This window comes from Channa argus, chromosome 4, assembly GCF_033026475.1.
Source record: "Channa argus isolate prfri chromosome 4, Channa argus male v1.0, whole genome shotgun sequence".
Lineage (NCBI taxonomy): Eukaryota > Metazoa > Chordata > Actinopteri > Anabantiformes > Channidae > Channa > Channa argus.
The window spans coordinates 955,760-976,682 of NC_090200.1; the positions used below are offsets into that span (position 1 = coordinate 955,760).

The 20,923-nt window shown below is 41.6% G+C and overlaps 1 protein-coding gene across 4 annotated transcripts in view; it reads right to left on the reverse strand.

The window, feature by feature from the left end:
* The window catches only part of LOC137125533 (uncharacterized), a 223,963-nt gene that overhangs the window by 50,368 nt on the left and 152,672 nt on the right, over positions 1–20,923 (reverse strand). The window contains exons 3-5 of one of the 4 annotated variants that reach the window (XR_010914149.1): positions 18,642–18,742; positions 6,463–6,601; positions 4,118–6,360 (exon numbers count right to left, since the gene is read on the reverse strand). The exons of 1 other annotated variant lie outside the window; for it this stretch is intronic. Coding sequence is in view for 2 of the 3 variants with exons in the window: in XM_067501147.1 (XP_067357248.1) it covers positions 17,971–18,078; positions 18,642–18,742 (209 nt within the window). In the remaining variant the exon portion in view is untranslated. Of the gene's footprint in view, positions 1–4,117; positions 6,361–6,381; positions 6,602–17,497; positions 18,079–18,641; positions 18,743–20,923 lie in introns of those variants that run through there. 2 more of the 4 variants (XM_067501148.1, XM_067501147.1) reach the window with 2 other exon arrangements.

Here is a 20,923-nt window from a genome sequence, read left to right on the forward strand (position 1 = left end):
AGTTCACATGTGGCCTGTTGGCAGGAATTTAAATACTGTTCACACTTACTGACATGAACTTGTATCAACAAGTCAAACATTAACAGTCTGTCTGCTCCTTGCTGTGTTTTCACATTTAACTTCCTGCTCTTTCTGTGCAACCTGTGGCTTCATGTTAGTGAAAATAGAGATGTGGTTCCTGAGAACCACTGAGACCTGAATGTGGTTTAGGTCTTGTCACGACAACTGTTCTCTCAGTGGAAGCTGAGTCAGAACTGAACTGTCCTGGGTTTTAGACAGACGTCTCTAACATGGAGACAAACAGAAACCACACCCAGGTTTGAGGACACATCAGCTGTCAGTGGAGACTCTGATAGTTTTTAGTTTTGACACTTTTCTAACTAATTCTTCCCTTTTGGAAACAGCTTGATTATTACAATGATCCCAGCAGAGGACGTTTGGGCCTTTGGATCATTCTAATCCTAAATGAAGCAAACTGCTTCAGTTTACATGTTACTTCCTCCTCAGGAATCAGACTGTGCTTCATTTTATTGTGAAATGGCTCATTCCGTGTATATCAGGTGTTAGAATCAGGTGTGAGCTCAGTTCCAGTCTGATGCAGCTGCTTAAACTCAGCTAACATTAATTAAACCAAGTAAAGTGACTTTCTGTAGGTTGAGGAAGTTCAACAATAGCTACACAAATGTCCGTTAGCTGTTAGCTGAATGTCTCTTTCCGTCAACAGGAGTCCCACCCTGGACATTGTCCCTCCTCCCGTTAACAAACCTCATTAACATCATGATGACTCAGTTTCCTCCACAGGGTTAAAACTCAAAAACTTCTTTTTTAACAATTATTTTCAGTTTTCTGACATTAGCTACAACGTCCACACGATAGAATGTAACGTACGCAGGCTGCTTTTCCCCGTACGTCACATCTACGTCATACGCATTAAAGCAGAAGCTTATTTCCTGTCCTCCATTTTATTTTCCCTTTTTAATTTTAGGACAATCAGTTATTTCTCACCTTCACCTTCTGTAAAACATCCTTTAATTTCTAGAAATATGTTTCTGCATGTTGGCCTCCATCTTGTTCCGAATTTGAATATTATCTCATCAAAACAACAACAAAACAAAAACAAAACAAAAACAACAACAGATTCTACATTTGTGGCAGAAAAGGTCACTTTCCTCATTTTCCAAAACACAAAGTCAAATTCTAACATGTTTTTCCTCCAAAAGAAATTCAATAAGAACAGATTTAACTCTTTCTAATGCATTTTTCCAAACAGCTGTTTATTTATGGGTTTTTTAGGACCTGTCCCGTCTCATATTCTGATTCATATTAAAATGAGGTGGTTCACTCAGTCAAACTAGAGAACAAGGTAAAGTTTAAACTCCAGTCCTTTATCTCTCTGAGGCCTCAGGATCCTTCACTACCATCTCAGGGGAATAATTTACTGTATGTGGAAAAACCACAACATGTCTCCACAGGACCAACGGAGGAAAATTCCTGCAGATGAAACTATGTATCACAGTCCATCAACAGTGTTATTGTACATGAACCAACAGCAGCAGAGAGAAGAGGGAATGAAACATGTGTCTACATGCAGACAGACAAAAGATCCAGATCAGATCAGATCTGTGGACAAACTACAGCAACACAGTTTACTCAACTCTGTCTCCAAAAAATCCTGTTTCCATACAACTACACTGTCACAGCTTTTAGTAGTTATGGTTTTTACAAACATAATGATCAGATGTTGGTAATTTACATCAGAATAATACAAAGTCCGTATTCAAGTAAAAGTACAAGTACTTGGCTAAAAAGAGTAAAAGTACCTCTTTACAGTCTTTACACAGATTCAAGTACTAAATACTAAAGTTGTTCAACAGGCTGCAGATTGTACTTCAAGTAGTACTGCAATTAAGAAAACCATGTATTTCACCAGTACTGACTGTGGTGTTGATATGAATTCAATTCAATTTCAATTTATTTATAAAGCACCAATTCACAGCAAAGTCATCTCAAGGCACTTTACATAATAAAGAGCACAGAGATATGAATGAATGAGTCTAGTTCAGATCAGATGTGTAAACTCTCAAACAGCTGATCTGATGAAGTCGCCCCAAGCTTTTCATTTCCTGTGAGGAGCAGCGATTCCTCCTGAGGAGCACGATGAGACACCAGCTCAGCATCAAACAGGAGGCACTTCAGCATCAAAGCCCAGAGTTAGTGAGTTTGATGGAACCAGATCCTGGAGCTGATTCATTGAACCCAGTTTAAAAGTCCATCTTTAATGTTCTGGCCCTGGCTGGTAAACACTGGGACACTGTTTGTCCAGTAGACGTTGACTTTCTCACATTGAACTTGAGCCTGAATCCCACATGTCTTTATATGTGTGAGCATCTGAAGGTGAAATAAGCTGTTTTCATGCTCATGTGGTTGATGCTGCAAACCAACCAAGTTTTACTTTTTTCAGTGCATCTTGCAGCAGCTCACAGTTCACAGACACATGTTAATCTTTAACCAAGCAGCTCAGTCAAACCTCAGTAGAAATGTTCTCAACTGTTTTCTCCTCTGTGTGTTTTTACTGTAAACTTCATTATATTAACTGAACTAAATCCTCTTTTGTGACGCGTATGATTACAGCTGTAAACCAGCAGCAGGATGAGCTCAGTGAACCATGAGAGGGATCAGCAGGTTGCAGAGGAGAGAGAGTTTGTGTAGAAGTTTAAAGAAGGTAAATATGAATCTGTCACTTTCATTTAAAAGACTAAACTCACATCTGGTGGTTTCAGATGGGTTTGGAAAAACAAAGAAATGTTTTTTTATTTTTTATTTTCTTATTTCTCTTCTCTATTTTATTAGGAAGTGCAGCCTTTGGTGTCGACATCTCTATGAGAAGTACATTCAGATGGATTTTGTTGTAAACTGACAGTTAATCACATGACAAATCGTTGCAGCTCTTGTTCCCGTTTCACTTGTTTGGTAGCCTGTCTCTCCGGGACAGGAGTCCAGGTCAGCCCTCACGTTACCTTGGCTCATAGCAGCTGCCTGAGGTTAAACTGAACAGGTTTCTATTTAGGCGGTGAAGGAATTCATCCAGCTGTTCACTACCTTCATCCCAGTGTTTCCCTGCTGCCTCTTCACCAGCACCTACATACACCTGAAACTAGAACTGGAATATTTTTAAGCTGTAAGAAAACTTTTAGCACTCAGGAGACCTTCATTTCAGGGTCTGGATTAAAGTGACCAGAGGTTTCATCTAGTGAACCTGACTCTTTTCCATCCATGAGGAGAAGCTACAGACACTTTGAAGGAACCTTATCAAATTAAACTTAAAGCAAGGAAGCTTTTACTTTAACGGCAGACACTTTATTTAGCAGATGCAAAAGCCAACAGCAAACAATACAAGTGTTCAAAATGATAAAATCACTAGAAGAATCAGTCACAAATGTCTATTCTTGTTGTGTCTTAAATATGCATAAGCATGATGTGATTATCTGCTTCCCTTCTCTGTGTTGGACTCTCATCTCCAGGCCCGATGGCCTAACTGCCCATGACAGTCTCACCAGGTCAGGTGGAGTCTGGGATTTCTTCTGCTGGCCTCAGTGAGTGACACAGTGTCTCCATGCAGTTGAAGGACGAGCAAAGAACAAGGGTTTTAATACTCTTGTTCCTTAGCTTCTGTCAGTCACACTTGTATCGTGAGGCCTAAAAGGCTTTTCAGGTTCCCATCGATGTCTGTTTTTCAGGCCTCTTTGACTCTGACAGAGGGAGACAGATTACTGCTGAAAACTAACAGCACCTTCTGCATAAAAAGACCTTAAAGCACCAGGCTGCAGGAGCCTTTTAGGTTCAACGTGACTTTAACACAGGTGGTTTGTTAACGAGGTAACTGAGCTGCTGGGAGAGAAGCTGCAGTGTTACATGTCTGTGTGTGGTCACACAAGATGAGAGAAATAAAAGTGTTCACATGAACAGAATCAGTCTGAGGAAACTCGTGTCACCACTTCAGTGTCTGAACAAACCACACAATCATCCTGACACAGCGTCTGATGACTGATTACACAGCAGCAGGAGACTGACGCTCACTGAAGAGACACACTACAGGAATCTGTAGTGACAACAGACAAACACACAGCTCACTTCTTTACAGCTACAATTACTTTGGTTTGACAAAGCAAATGTAACTTCATAGATTAAGGACACTGAGAACACACACAGTTACACAACTCTCCACATGTTCAAACAAACAATAAAGCTGCAAAACTCCCCTCATGCAGAAGAATGAGAGTCTCTGGCTTGAAGCTGTGCAGCAACTCAGTAACAAGGTGCACAACAATGACGTGAGATGAGGTAACTCTGTATCTGCTCCCTTCAGTGGATGCAACACAGTTAGACAAGGACGTATTTTATGTCCCCTTCTTTTTACTGTTTCTGTGGAGGATTTATCAAAGCTTTTGACTGACTGTGTGCACAAATGTGGCGTCTAACGATGGGATGAGGCTGCTGCTCAAGGTGCCATGTCACATTTCTTTTAGTGTGTCAACCTGCTGTGTAGTGGAATCTCATGTACAGATGTATGTGTAGGATCATAGACTCTGTAAACAGAACATAAACTAAGCTCAGGTTCTTCTCTCAAATGTGGAACCGTTGGTGTCTCAGCCGATATGTAAAATATGCAACATTACAAAATGTCTTTTTGTGTCTACGTGTTAATGTTTTGTTGTTTGTGTTTCCTGGACTGTAATAATATGTTCATCTGGTCAAGACGCTTTTTCTTCTTCTTCTTCTTCTTCTTCTTCAAACACACCAACTCAACCTGCAGCAGAGCTTCAGATGAGTCACTTTACCTTCACTCTGAGCTTGTAACTGTGTCTCAGTCTGTGTGTATGTGCAGGCAGAGTTGTCCAGGACGCCACCTGCTGGAGGGGGGGAGGCTGCTCCAAGCCCTCAAACAAACAACAGTATTTAGGATATTTCTTCTTTTTGTATGTGTACAGCTGGGTGCAGAATCTTTAACTCCCTTATTTTGAAAAGGCATAAAAAGATGGTTGTATAGGTGGCCAGTGGGTAGTGACACATCAGGCTGAAGGTCTATGGCACAGTCGTAGGGGCGGTGGGGGGGAGTGACAGTGGCTTCTCCTTGTTGAAGGCTGGTGCGGGGACATGATAGGTGGGGGGAATGAGAGACAAATCCGGTGTGAGGGAACTGTGTTCGGGAGAAGGGTGGCGACCAGGAAACTGGGTGGAATCAATCAGGGCCTGTAGGGGAAGAGAGACTGACTGGTGCGAGACAGTAGTGGTGACTAGCAGTTGGGTCTGGGAATTGTCGGGGGTATTGCACCGCTCATCAGGACCCCCAATTACACAGATGAGTTCCCCCTTTTGGCCGCAAGGGGCACAGGGCAATAAAGTGTCCGGTGGAGCCACAGTAGATGCACTCACCCGCCTGGAACCTGCGTTGTCGCTCGGGGGGACAGACGTGCACGAACCAGCTCCATAGGCTCCGCTGGTGGTTCAGGAGGCACTGCAGAGCTGAATCCAGGCAAGACGGAGGCTTTGGGATGAGGGGATGAGGGGAGTCCACAGGTAGACTCCAATCAAGCTGTAGAAACATCTCAAGGATGATCAGTGGAAACCGGATGCACCAGAGCTCAATTTTGAGTGTCATGGCAAAGACCATAAATACTCATACATATGATTTTTTTGTTTTTATTTTTTGTAAAATTGCAAAGATTTCAAACAAACGTCTTTCACGTTGTCATTATGGGGTCATTTTTGTAGAATTTTGAACGTACTCATGAATTTGATCCATTTTGGAATAAAGCTGTAACATAACAAAATATGGAAAAAGGTAAAAGCTGGGAAAACTTTCTGGTGCACTGTGTGTACTGTAAGTAAACATCTGGCTGTTGCACGTTTGGTATTTGTGGTATATTTAGTCAGACTTTATATATGACATCATCATTCTGTGTAACAGGAAGTGAAGAACTTGTCTCAGTGTGAAGACGGAGCAGCATCAGGTCAGAGCTGTGCTGGTTTAGAGTCTCTCTAGTTTCTGATACTGAACCTGATCATGGATCTGCTTTGGATGATCCTGCTGGTGTTTCTGGTCTGTGCAGAGGCCCAGAAGGTGACAGAGGTCAAAGTGGAGCTGTGTCAGAACATCACTCTGAACTGTTCAGGAGATAATTCAGACACTTCCTGGTTCACAGAGATCAACAGTCAGGTTCGTGGATTCATCAGCCGCTCTTTCACTAATGATCCTTCTGGTTCCCAGTACTACATTTATACTTTTAGACCCAAATATTCAGCCTTTGGAAACAGTCTCCTGATCACCAACATCACAGCAGAGGACTGCAGACTGTACTTCTGTGCCAGGAGGATAAATGGTGACATTAAGTTAGTGGACACATTCAGTCTGGTCTCAGGTAAAAACCAGTTTTAATACCATATATATCCAAAGTGACTCACACATAGCAGAGACAGCTCAGGGTTCAGTGGCCCAACACACTGACGTGTAGATAGGACGAACCAGGGGTCAAACCGCTGACCCTGATCATATGAAGTGACTCAGCTGGATCTGTGCTGCAGGTCTGATTCTGGTGCCGCTCTGTGTGAACAAGATGAAGAAGAAGAAGCAGCAGAGTAATGACCAGGTGAACCACCCAGACACTGTGCAGGTAAACAAGCTACTGTGATAGTACTAATACTACAAGTGGTAGAAATCTACTACTAACACCACAGAAGCTTGTACTACACATTGTCTTCTTCTACTACTGCTAACAGTACTGTCAGTGGTACTACTGTCCTCCTGTTGTGTGTTTCAGCCTGAGCAGATCCAGTTCTCCTCCTCCTGAGTTTGGATCAAGGAACATGTGATTCCTCTACTTTTAAGTCTAGGCTTAAAACCTTCCTCTTTAATAAAGCATATAGTTAGTTATAGTTATGCTGCCATAGGCTTAGACTGCTGGGGGACCCACCCCCCGATGCATTGAGCTCCTTTCCTCCTCTTGACCATCTCTCCTCTCCTCTCACCCCACAATTGTCACCACTGTATGTCATTAACTCTGTGTGTTCTCTCCCGTAGTTGTCTTTGTCCTCCTCTGTCCCCCTTTCTCTGTCCCTTTCTGCAGGTGTCCCCCGGCTTTGAAGCTGTGTGTCTTCCAGCGTGCAGCTACTGGTCCTACCAATCTGCCCGATGTTTTGTTGTTGCTTTTGTTGCTCTTTTTCTTTTCTCTCTCCACTTTCCATTCACCCCAACCGATGGACAGATGGTCGTCCACCCTGAGCCTGGTTCTGCTGGAGGTTTCTTCCATTAAAGGGAGATTTTCCTCTCCACTGTTGCCTATGGCTTGCTCCAGGGGGAATTGTTGGGTTCTCTCTATACATTATACATTACGGTCCTGACTTTATTCCGTAAAGTGCCTTGAAATGAATTTGTTGTGAATTGGAGCTAAATGAATAAAGTTGAATTGAATTCTAAATAAATAAAATCAGTTCAACCCCACAAAGCTCCAGAGAAATACAATAAAATACTTCAGTTTCATATTTTTTACTAAACATGACCAGGTAATTTAGCAGTGTAAATTGTTTCTTTTACATTTTGAACGTAATTCATCTAATTCTGCTCCTTTGCTGACATGTGGTTAAAGTACTCAGTGTACTTAAGTGAAAGTACAAAAATGTACTAAAGTAGAAGTGCCAGTTACTGAAGTATAAGTTAATGCATGATTTATATTTTGCTTGAAGTATTAAAAGTAAAAGTATTTGACCATTTTTGTCTCCCTGTCTCTTTCTGTGGACCAGTACTGCTTTAGGTTTTGGGGGCTCATTAATTATTAGTAACAGACATAAATGATGGTTGAAGCTGTTTTTCTGTCTCTTTCCTGGATCTGCTCCCAGTTCTCTAAACCTCCACGTGGACAAGTGCTCAAAAGCTCTCTGACATATTTAATTCTTACATTTTATTAAAACATAGTCAGATTTCAGTCCCAGCTGCATCGTGATTTAATCCAACTACAGAGCTGCACGAATGAGAGTGACAACTGGTCTTAAAGATCAAGTGGACAAAACCAAAGATCATGTCTGATGCTAAAAACAGCAGCTACTGTTGCTGGAACTGAGAAATATTTGGTATTTTTGGTAAGTTTTATAAAGCATCACTTACATTATTGGAAAAATATTAAACTAACTGATCAGTTATTCAATTAACCAAACTCTCCAAGCTCCAGTGTCTGATTTAAGAAAACTCCATATTTTAAATTCTACAATTTGATGAATGTAGTGCAGCATTTTGGTGGAGTAGAAGTGTCATGTACCACAAAACATAAGGAGATGTACTTTGCACTGAGTAAATGTATGTTGGAGCTGCTGGACGTGCAGTGTATTGGAGCCAGAGTCCGTTGGTCCACAAATATTGGTCTGTTGCTGATTCAGCATCAACATCTGGTTTATAGCTTCTGAAAGCTCAATTACAAACCATTAAAAAACCTTAACCAACTACAGGATAACTGCAGTCTATATAAACTGTTGGTCTCCAAGTTCATTTCACTCTTATTGTTTCCACAAACATCTGTTCTTCCATTATCCTGTTAAGTGCTGCAGAGGTGGTGGAGCCGAGACATAAAACCGTTCATGCTTATTTAGAGTCTGATCCATCAACATTATTACAAACATCTGATTAAGAATCCTAGAAGTTATAAATCGTTATTCCTACGTGAATCAAGTTTTCCACCTGCAAACTCCCACCTGCTGTTGAGACTCAGTACTGTGATTAAAGCAACACAAGATGATTGTAGCTTAATTTCATCTGTGTGTATTCTGCTAAAGCAAAGATTAAATCAAGTAGTAAGAAATTCCACATTGAGACAAACGTACCTGTAGTTAAAGTGAAGACCACGAAAATGCAGATCACTTCTAATCTGTGGACGAAACAAATAATTTAATAGTGTCACACTAAAAGACATAATCTCTAAATTGTGATTCCCTGTTTAATCTACTCTTTTTTTACTAGTGTAATACTAAGGTGTACAAGGATCACACAGGATGTTCTGCTAAAACAGACTTCAACAAATCCTTTTTATTACAAATTACTTTTTTGGGGGAGCTGTTGGATCATCTCCTGTGTCTGAAACAAATGTGTTCACTATGTGACAAGTTTCATTTTCTTGACTAGAGAACCAAGCATTAATTATCTCCTTATAACATGTTCAGCCAAGAAAGAAAATGTGGGTTTATAATTTATGTAAAGTCTTTACACAAGTCAAAACACTTATTTATATTAACTTTTAAGTAATAAAATAGCACAATTACCCTTTTACTGTGAACTGTAGTGGGATTTTAAACTGGTTCTCTTTAGTCTAAAGAGTTACTGACTTTAAAACCAAAGTACTCAGATACTTTAATACTAATACAAGTGGAAAGGTTACTGCATTTTTCTCCACTGCATATATCAGACAGCTTCAGTGACTTTTTCAGATACAGATTAATAAAACATAATTATCTGAAGAGGCAGCTGCCAATACATAAAGTGGTTAAATCAGCTCCACATGTCAGCATTTCTAATGTAAACACAGAAGTACATTTTTGAAATAAGTACATTTACTTACGAAAAGTGAAAGTGAAAGTAATAAACTATAAGTAGTCATTATGCAAATATGCGGAAAAACAACTTTACATTAATATTGTAGCGACCCATGACTTATGGGAGCTAACTGTGGGAGGCAGCAAAGCTAAGAATAGGATAATGCTAACGCTAACTGACCAGTCTAAGCTAAGGGGTTAGCTTGAGCTAGCAGGCTAACACGGCGCAAACTTTTCAAAATGGCTGGCGAAACACTTGTGCCCTGTAAACAGCAGGACCCAAAGCAATGACCAGGCAGCTTTTTCCCTTTTAGAGCTTTGCCTGTCACCAGAAATAGCTGAGCTGAATTTTGAACACCTTCACATTGCGGCTGCGTAGCGTCCCACTATGGGGCAATTTATTTGGAGGGGTGGTTGGGAGCGGGATGAGGGGTCCCTCACTGCCTCATCCAGTGTCCATTTCCCGTTAGTGGTTTAGCTCTGGATGCGGGGGCTCGGGGCTAGGCAGTCCCTGGCGAAATACCCCGGCTCATCGTCGGTTGACAGTTGGCCTGGCCCGGCTGGCCCCTTCCCCTCTGGGCACTCCCCTGTCACCTCCCAGCTTACTACCCTGACATTGAAACTCTTAGATTGAAAAGTGTTTTAATGAAGGAGGTAGAGTCTGCAGACGTCTGGACAATCAGTCTGTCTGCTGGCTTTCCATAAGAGCTAACCACTGAAGGGCTGTGCAGAGCGAGGTAGCGTGAAGCTGTAGCAGAGCAGAGAGCAGGAGGACTGGGTGGAGCAGAGACAACAAGGTCCCCTGATTACATTACTGCAACTTTCCTTCCAAATATCAAACTAAAGTCTTATCAGAGACAAAGAAAAACACAAACTGACCAGAAATATGTGTTGTGGATTTGGCTCAGAAGAAAAGTCCACATGAAACTGTCAGCAGGTTTCATGTCCCACTGAAGCATAAACAGCATTAACCCAGAGACACTGTCATCAGCTGTGTCTTTATGTCTGAGTGTTTCCATTAAACGTGTCTCAGGGAGCAGTCGGGCTGAGGTCATTGAGGGTTTTACAGGAGAGGACGTCCTGCTGCCATGTGCCTGCAGAGGAGATGCTCCTTTACCACAGAGCAGGACGAAGACGACAACCATGTGTTGGACATAATAGACAATAAACCAGATCAGTCGTCTCAGCTCTATAAGTTCAGAGGTCGAGTGGCAACACGACCTAATCAGCACAGAGGAGGAAGCTTCCACGTGGGCCTGAGGAACCTGCAGCTGTCAGACAGCGGCGTCTATGACTGCAGCATCCTGGAGACGGCCTACAGGCAGACAGTCCTCCTCACTGTCTCAGGTGAGGTTAACGTGAGCAACGATGGTCTTTATCAGCTCTGTCCTCTGTGTCTTTGTGCTGTAATACAGGATTAAAATATCCAGTGAGACAAATCTTCATAAAGCCTGTTCTTAATGAAATGTTTAAACACTAAAGATGATGAACGACAACGTCTGCATGAAGCGTCAAACCTTCCAGACGTCACTGAAGCTTTAAAATAAGCTTTTATTTGTGTCCTTTTATCAGGGTCAATATCTGCTGTGGCTGTTTTCAGGGGACATGCAGAGTCTAAAATAAAGCCTGTGGTTGTTCATGTTGCTGAACCCTCCTGTTCTGCTGCAGTGACTCTGACCCTGCTGCTCCCTGCTGCTCCCTGCTGCTCCCTGCTGCTCCCTGCTGCTCCCTGCTGCTCCCTGCTGCTCCCTGCTGCTCCCTGCTGCTCCCTGCTGCTCCCTGCTGCTCCCTGCTGCTCCTCTCACTGTGAAACCAGCTGCAAACAGTCCCAGAAATATTCTTAACCTGCAGAAAACATGATGAAGATTCAAGGTTTGACTTCACATACTGCATGTATATATGAATATTCTTAACATGGAAAAACACACAGAACTTTGTTTTGCTGAGAAATAAAAACTGAAATAATTAAAATCTGATCTTTGAGTTTTTCTGCACAGATGGAGCCACAGCTGTAACACAGTACTGCAACTGCGAGTACCAGTACTACTGTATTATTTACCACCACTACTAGTACTACTTCTACTGAACCTGTAAGTACACAGGTTGTTGAGCATCTAGTGACACGTGGGTATTTGTGGTCTCGATCCTCAGAATGTACATACGACATCATCATTCTGTGAAACAGGAAGTGAAGCATCACATCAGAGCTGTGCTGTAATCTATGCTACACATTTTTCTGTCCAAGTAAAATGTCTGATCCTGTAGCTCAGAGGAAGCATATTTGGTTTTATTATTTTAATCATTCATGTTTGGGTTACATTTGTCTGACTGATCTGGTGACAGTTCAGCCATTTCTGTAACTTTGTGTTACACAGACACGGTGCAGTTGATTCTCTTGCTACAGTGAAATCTCGTCTCCATATTCAGGTTGTTGTGTTGTGACTCATTAAGTACCTGGTCGGTTAGTGTCAGTAGTTGTTCTGAATGAGCTTCCTGTGTTCCTGCTTTCTCACAGTGACTCCAATGATCAACGTCACTGGTGATATTGGAGGTGACGCCCTGCTGCCGTGTTTCTACAATGGGGTTTGTGCTGTAACACTGACACCTGCTGGACTGGATTGGTGTTGCTGCTACTGCTTCTACTGCTACTGAGAGTAAAGGAGCATCAGGTGCTGCATCAGTGTCTCTAATGTCCCTCCATCTGACTCTGCTGTCTGTTCCTCTCTCTCTGCTTCTTTCACCATGAAACTACACACAGGTGATGAAACTTAGCTTCTGCATTATTCAAACATCTTTCATCTGCAAGCAAAATTTCTAAAGTCAACTGGATGTGACCTGGTCTCCAGTTTTCCGGTGTCCAGAGTCTGGTCCTAAAGCAATAAGACACAGCTGGTAACAAACAGAGGGTGTAGTGAACCATGCTAACATTTCAGTTCATCAGCAGATGCTCAGGGAAAACTTTGAAGTTACCAGTCAGACCTGATACGTTAGAGATTCAACATTTAGATCTTTTATTTTGTGGCCCTTCTCCCTACGTCCTTGGTTGCCTTGGTTCTTTTCCCCAGCTTTGCTTTCGTTTGTCCCCTGATGGTTTGCACCTGTTCCCTCCTCTATTTAAGTTCAGTCTTCCCCTCACTCCCCTGCCAGATCCTTGTCGCTGCTGCCGCTGTCATCGCCATTGTTGTTTCCATCACCCACCCCATAGTAGACTCTGGACTTTTGGAAAGAAATACCTGACTTTGTGTTTCTTGGACCTTCATGGCTGCATGGACCCTTTAATTCTGGACTCTGCTTCTGTGTCATTTTTGGTCTGAGGTTTGCCTTCTGTTTCATTCAGTGATTTGATTTAGCCTCTTGTTAATTTCCACTTTCCTTGGTTATTTCAGGTATTAGTTATGCTTCTGTGTTTTTTTTCTATTTGCCAGTGCTTTGCGTTCCATTTGTTCATGTCTGCCTCCCCTGAGTTCCTGTATTAGTTTCTGTGCTCCCGTTTATAAGTTTTCTTTATCATATCCATGTGTTCTTTCTATTTTAGTGGTGTATGTTTCTCAATGTAATTTTTGGCGTTTATCTGTTTGTTAGTTTCTTTAAGTTTTCCCTGTCTATCCATTCAGATTTATTATAGGCTTCAGATCCCTGTCCGAGGTTTTGGTTCGCTCAGTTCGTGATTCAGTTTAGTTATCCTCGTGTTTCATGTTTGATACCTGGCTTGTTTTCCTTTGTGTTCTCCTCTCAGGAGCGAGTTTAAGTTAATCCCCCTCATGTTCTGGTCCCTTTGGTTAGTCTGAGTCTTCTTTGTTCTGTATCCGGTTCCTAGTACCCTCCTGTTAGGAGCGACTTCTGTAAACGATTTACATCTGTCAATAAAGCCCCTCATTATTTGCAATCCCTCGCACTGTCTCCTCTCTTGGGTCCACCCCTTATCCAAAACCGTGACATAAGAACTGTGGACAGACATTTTCTAAGATAGAGGAAGAGTTGTTGGACAGACCATGAAGGACAGAGGACGTGAAGTGTGTGGTTGAGTCCAACTGCTGCTGTCTCACCTCAGATGAGACCTGTTTAAATCTTGTTTCTGTGCATCGTCTCACTCGTTCTGTCTGAAGGAAACAGACTGTTAAGCTGTTTGAACAGGTGACATTGGTCCATAACTCAGATCCTGGTTTCTCCAAAAAACCTGAGAACTGATGGAGACATGTGGTGGCTCTGATCCATAGTCGAGTGCGGACGTGAAGGTCGACTGATTCTGAAATGATAAATAGTTCTGGTCTTTCTGCTTGTTTGCAGCTTTTCACCCTACAAACACAAACTAGCTTCATTTATACAAATCATGTAAAGTTATTATCTCAGGGACATTGGTAACAGACCTGGCAATGAAGACATGTGCTAAACCTTCAATCCACTGTTTGAGTCTTTACTGTAATATTCAAAGCAGGAATTGTTCATTTCACACCTGTGGTTTATCAAGTTTCTTTTACAATATGCATCAGGAAGAGAAATGATTTGTTGATTGGACTAAATGTCTGTATACAGCAATGAAACCGTCTTCCTGTGTGGACGTTCTCATCAAATCTGAGCTGTGGAAACTGAAATGAGGCATTTCCAGTTTGGCTTGTGTCTCTAGTTCCGAACTGATGTGAAACACTGACATGATGGGACTGACTTTAAATGAACCTTTTGTGTTCTGGTTTTTGATGATATTGCACCATTTTAATATTCATATTGTTTGTGTGTTGGAGCAACAATTAAACCTTTCAGGTCTGTCATAGGACATTGTGGTCTCCAAACCACAATGTCAGCACCAAAATGGCCAGAGCCGGCTCTGAGGACACTGGGCAGCAGGACGTCCCACAGCGGTCCAGATCCACATCTCTGTTCAGGATCAGATGACGTTTGTTGTTTTGGAACCACACAGGTTTGTGGACAAACAGAGACATAATAAGAACGTCAGGATTTTGTCCTTATCCTCAGTGTCCTCACAGTCGGCTTGTTGTTTCAAGCCGAACCAACAGAATGAATGTGACGTCTGAACGTTTGCCGCCCAGTGCTGGTGTTTAATCTGTGAACTGAGTACTTTTACTTCTGACACGTTCACTACACGTTGCTGGTAGCAGTTGTGTAATTTTACTCTGAATTGATAAAAGATTACAGGACAAGTAGTTGTGAGTATTACAGAAAAAGCAGCAATGGTCCTGGTTCTGAAGATTATGGAGACATATTGACATGAGGCTAAACACTGTGACGTGGTGCTGGTCAGGACCATCTGGGACGCTGTGGATGATGTCCACCATGACCTGTTGTCCCCTCTGGGTTCTTTCACTTGTGTTTGCTGGAGAATCTGCTCACGTAAACCAGCAGGTGGCAGCACAGCTCAGTGTTGATCCACACACACACACACACACACACAGACACAGACACACACACACACACACACACGTCAAACTCTTATTACCAGTGTCCTGCTTTCCAAACTTTACTTAGGTTGAAGTACTAAAGCATTTGTATGGCAGTATACTTAAAGTACCATCAGTACTCGTGCACAGTGATAAATATGAGATTGTAGGTTTGTAATTATTCATGTGTTCATGTGTCAGCAGGTGACTTTTAGCACTGACAGCTGCTTCATCCACAACAGGACATCAGTGTGTGTTAGAACATTAGATCCACATACGTGGAGTGGGGAGGGAAAGGAAAACTAACTGGAAACACGTCCTTCAAAGTCAATGGAACCGGACAAAAGTTCCTAGCATTTAGACACAGAACATGTTGATCACAACCAGCATCACGTGTTTAGGACAAAAAACACACTAATGTTTAACAGACGACTATGATGAAAAGCCAATCGAATAAACAGACAGAAGCTCAGACTTTGGTTCTGTAGGTTTTTGACCAACGTTTGACCACAACTGTTCACATAGTGACATCAGACGACCTTCACGACGACCTTGTGAGAGAGAGAACTCAACATTGTAAAGCACTTTGGATAAAAGCACTATATAAGTGGCCATTTACCACTGACACCTGGTACTGCTGTACTTTTACTAATATTACTGAAGTGATGAATATTGAAGGATGTAGAATATCTGTTAAGGCTCAGATCAGACTTTAGGTGAAGTGTGAAGTCTGAGGGAGGATGTGGTTTGAGGATCCTCAACAGTTTCTCAGTTGTCTGGGACTAAAAATACACAGGAACAAAGTGGGACTTGGACCTCATTAATCCGGTTTCAAAATGTCTCTGAAAACCACAAATCTACAGAAAATAACCAGCTTCATTTCTGAAGCTAGTTTTCATTAAAAACTCAGCTTCAAGCTCCAACACTACTACTACTACTACTACTGATACTACTAGTACTGAACTGATACTGAGCTGATTCCAGTTGTGACGACTATGACGATCGGCCTTCTGTTGAGCTCAGTTCCAGTTATTTACGTGAAGGTAAAGTCACTTTTTGCGGAATCTTTCACAGCTCAGGCTCCATTTAGGATCTTTTAATCACAGCACATGAACTTTCTCACGTGATGTTTTCCAGTGTCTCAAAACAACAGTTTCACATTATTTTATATTTGGCTTCTTATCATGAGATTGTTTCAGTCTGTCTGTCTTTAAACTGAGCTCTATGACCATTAAACAAAGTGCTCAGGGCTCGTCTGCAGCTTTTTGGTGGTCAAAGTGACACAGCAGGAAGAGGTGGATTCAGCACATTCACTCGTTAGGTGTGTTTGTTCTTACAAATGTGGCCAATCTGAGAAGCCATTTCCCCCTCGCTGAGACCCAGAGACTCACACAGAGCCCCTGGAACAACATGACTATAGTGTCACTTAAAGATTGTTGAAAATCAAACTTGGAGACATTAATATTCTGGGTGCAGGGTTTTTTCTGTGATTCTGTCTTTAGAGATGAGTAGGTTTTTCACCCACCACCTGACCACACAGCAGTTCTCACCATAACACCCCCCCCACTGCAGCTCTGTGGGTGTAAAAACTCAGAAACTGTGTAGCTGCAGAACTGAACAACATAAATCCTCCATAACTTTATAACATGTGAGTCACTTTATCTGCAGATGACACTGTCATTTCACTGGATGTAAATATTTGTTTGATATATTTTCTCAACATGACAAATATGAATACAGCAGCAAAAAGCTGTGAAAACAGTAAATGAGGTCTGTCTGTCTTTTCTGAACAGTTGACGATTGTGCAGTCATAACGTATAAGAGCAGGACCTGGATCTGGATCTGGATCTGGACCTGCTTTGCTACTTATCGACCAGTACGGCTTCACATCATGGATGAAGCTGTGACGTCTGAGTTGAACAAACAAACTGTGTAAAAAATGACACAGAGTTAAAGCACAGGGCATGTGATGTTCTGGTTCTGCTGAGTCAAAGTTCAAATCTAAACCTTTTAGAAATACTGTGGAAAGACCTGAAGATGCTTGATAGAGAGCTACACAAACACAAAACAGGAAATTCTGCCACTTCTACACCTCCTGTTGAGTTAAGCCAAATTAAAAAAGCTCAAACTCCCAGAATCACTTGCAGTTTGTTGACCAACGTCTTTGAGCTTGTCGTCTTTACCAAGGTCTGTAGAGACTGTGGGAGGAAACAGGGAGGTGCAATAATAAAGGTGTTGCAAGTGTTAAAAACAGTCAGAGTTCAGGTCATAGACTCATTAAAACCCTGCTGAACAAAGAAAATGCTCTGAAGCTAAAAGCTGTAAACTCTGCAGAGAAACAGGACGTATTTCACTGTGACACTGACTAATTTAACACTTAAGCTCATTAAAATAAGCCTAAGAACATCAGAGCTAATCAGCTTTTGGAGAAATTAGGTGAATGCAACAGTTTCTTTTCCTGAATTCTCATTTATGTTTTTGGTTCTTTTGCAGACACAAATTTGTTTCTATGAATCATTGATAAAACAAAGCAGGTAAAATTACTTTAACCAACTTTTAATGGTAATTTTCAAAGGTTTGACTTTTTTTATTGGCTCCATAACTGAACAGTTGCTATAATATCTGACAGTTAGTCAACAGCAGCACAGAAAGAAACGTGACCTCCTACCAGCCAGAACAACACCAACAACACACCACAACACACTACAACACACTACGACACAGCAACAACTACTTTTCCACATAACATAAAAATAAAAATGCTCTTTTTCACATGACTGAGGGATTTTTCACTGCAGAAACACAGACAAACAAGTTAAGTGTCCAACTAAACAAGTGGACAAGCAACAAGAAGACTTCCTTTGAGACAAAATCAACCCTCTGACAGGTTTGTCTCACAGACTGACAGTGGAACAGGAAGTCCTTTGTCCCAGCTGTGTGAAGGTCAAACATGAATACTACAGGTGAGTAGACCTGGTGTACAGGTACAGTCCAGGTGTCTCCGTCAGCGTCCAGGATGAGTTGACTGAGGAAGCTGAACTTTGGAGTAAATACACTCTGAAGAAGCAGCAGGTGTTGGGGCTCTGATGGGGGGGAACTGGATCTCTGCATACTGCAACACACAGGAAGAGTACTGAGTACCACACAGGAGTAGTACCACTCATAGAAATGGTAGTACTAGTAGAAAGAGATCTAGTACAGTATTACATAACCAAAGTGTGGAGATCCTCCATGACCCAGGTCATGGTTTTTGATTTTTGATGACATCTGCACTAGTCTGAAAAAGCTCTTAAATCTAAGAAGTAAAATCTAAGAGGTTTTAAGACTTAAAGAGCTTTTTCCCATCTCTAATAAATGTAGGACACAGATGTGTCAAGTCCACAGCTTCTTTAGCTTTAATGTTTGTGTACAGGAGTGGGTCCCAGAACAAAACTGGTCTGATAGCAGGTTGTAGTTAGAATAGTAGTAAAATCTGCAGCATCTCCTAGTAGATATAACAGTAACTAGTATTAGTACCATTAATATTATCAGCAGAAGTACTGAGGAGTAGCAGCAGTAGGTAGTAGAAGCAGTAACTGTAACAGATAACGGCATCAGAAATAGTAGTAGCAATAGTATTATCTGCAGTAGTACTAGAAGTATTAGTACTGTGACAGTATAAATAGGTTTGTTCACCTGCTGTGAATCCAGAGTTCCTGTGTTATTAGGTGAAGGATGAGTCACCTGACGGCTACAGTTCTTCTTCTTCTTCAACCAAATCAGTGAACAAAGCAAACCTGCAGCAGAGCCTCAGGTGAGTCACCTTCAAACTGATTCCACTTCACATTCAAACACCAAACCAACCATCGCACACGTAACTTCATTCTCCCTAATGTTTGGTAAATGCAGAGCAGATAGAAGAAGAATCTCATGCTGTTAAAGAGACGTGACAAGAGAACAAAACTCCCTTTGGTTTATAAGACTTTCAATTCAATTCCACTTTATTTATATAGCACCATTTCAAAACAAAGTCATCACAAGGCACTTTAAATAAATTCAAGACTATAAGGATGTATAGAGAAAACCCAACAATTCCCCCTTGAACAAGCCCTAGGCAACAGTGGAGAGGAAAAAGTCTGGTTGGGGTGAGTGGAAAGGGGAGAGAGAAAAGAACAGAGCAACAAAAAGCAACAACAAAACATTGGGAAGGTTGGTAGGACCAGTAGCTGCATGCTGGTAGACACACAGCTTCAAAGCCAGGGAACACCTGCAGAAAGGGACAGAGAGAGAGGGACAGAGGAGGACAAAGACAACTACGGGAGAGAACACACAGAGTTAATGACATACAGTGGTGACAATTGCGGGATGAGAGGAGAGATGGTCAAGAGGAGGAAAGGAGCTCAGTACATTGGGGGGTGGGTCCTCCAGCAGTCTAAGCCTATGGCAGCATAACTATAACTAACTATATGCTTTATTAAAAAGTAAGGTTTTAAGCTTAGACTTAAAAGTAGAGAGGGTGTCTGCTTCCCGAATCTGAACTGGAAGCTGGTTCCACAAGAGAGGAGCTTGATAGCTAAAGGCTCTACCTCCCATTCTACTTTTGGAAATTCTGGGAACCACAAGTAGACCTGCATTCTGAGAGCGAAGTGGTCTACTGGGATGATATGGTGCTATGAGGTCTTCTATATATGATGGAGCCTGACCATTCAGAGCTTTATATGTAAGAAGCAGGGTTTTAAATTCTATTCTAGATTTAATGGGAAGCCAATGGAGAGAAGCTAGTGAAGGTGAAATATGATCTCTCTTGCTAGTTCCAGTCAGCACTCTTGCTGCAGCATTTTGGATTAATTGCAGGCTCTTTAGTTACTGGGGCATCCTGAAAGTAGGGAATTACAGTAGTCCAACCTAGAGGTAACAAATGCATGGACCAGTTTTTCAGCATGAGTTTTGACAAATCCTGGTCAAAAATAACTCCAAGGTTCCTTGCAGTAGTACTGGAGGCCAGACTTATGCCATCTAGTGTAACAATATGGTTGGACATCATATCTCTGAAATTTTTGGGCCCAAATACTATGACTTCAGTTTTGTCTGAGTTTAGAAGTAAAAAAATTGTGGGACATCCAGGCCTTTATGTCTTGTAGGCTTGAAGCTTTATTAACTGATTATTTTCATCTGGTTCCATAGATAAATATAGCTGGGTATCATCAGCATAACAGTGGAAATTTATGGAGTGTTTTCTAATAATGTTGCCTAAAGGAGACATATATAAAGTAAAAAGTATTGGTCTTAACACAGAGCCTTGTGGAACTCCATAGCTAACCTTTGTGTGCATGGAGGATTCATCATTAACATGAACAAATTGAAATCTATCAGATAGATAAGATTTAAACCAACCTAGTGCAGTTCCTGTAATTCCAATTTCATGTTCCAGTCTCTGTAATAAAATGTTATGATCAATTTACTGTATGTGGAAAAACCACAACATTTCTCCACGGGACCAACGGAGGAAAATTCCTGCAGATGAAACTATGTATCACAGTCCATCAACAGTGTTATTGTACATGAACCAACAGCAGCAGAGAGAAGAGGGAATGAAACATGTGTCTACATGCAGACAGAGAAAAGATCCAGATCAGATCAGATCTGTGGACAAACTACAGCAACACAGTTTACTCAACTCTGTCTCCAAAAAATCCTGTTTCCATACAACTACACTGTCACAGCTTTTAGTAGTTATGGTTTTTACAAACATAATGATCAGATGTTGGTAATTTACATCAGAATAATACAAAGTCCGTATTCAAGTAAAAGTACAAGTACTTGGCTAAAAAGAGTAAAAGTACCTCTTTACAGTCTTTACACAGGTTCAAATCCTAAATACTAAAGTTGTTCAACAGGCTGCAGATTGTACTTCAAGTAGTAGTGCACTGAAGAAAATCATGTATATCACCAGTACTGACTGTGGTGTTGATATGAAT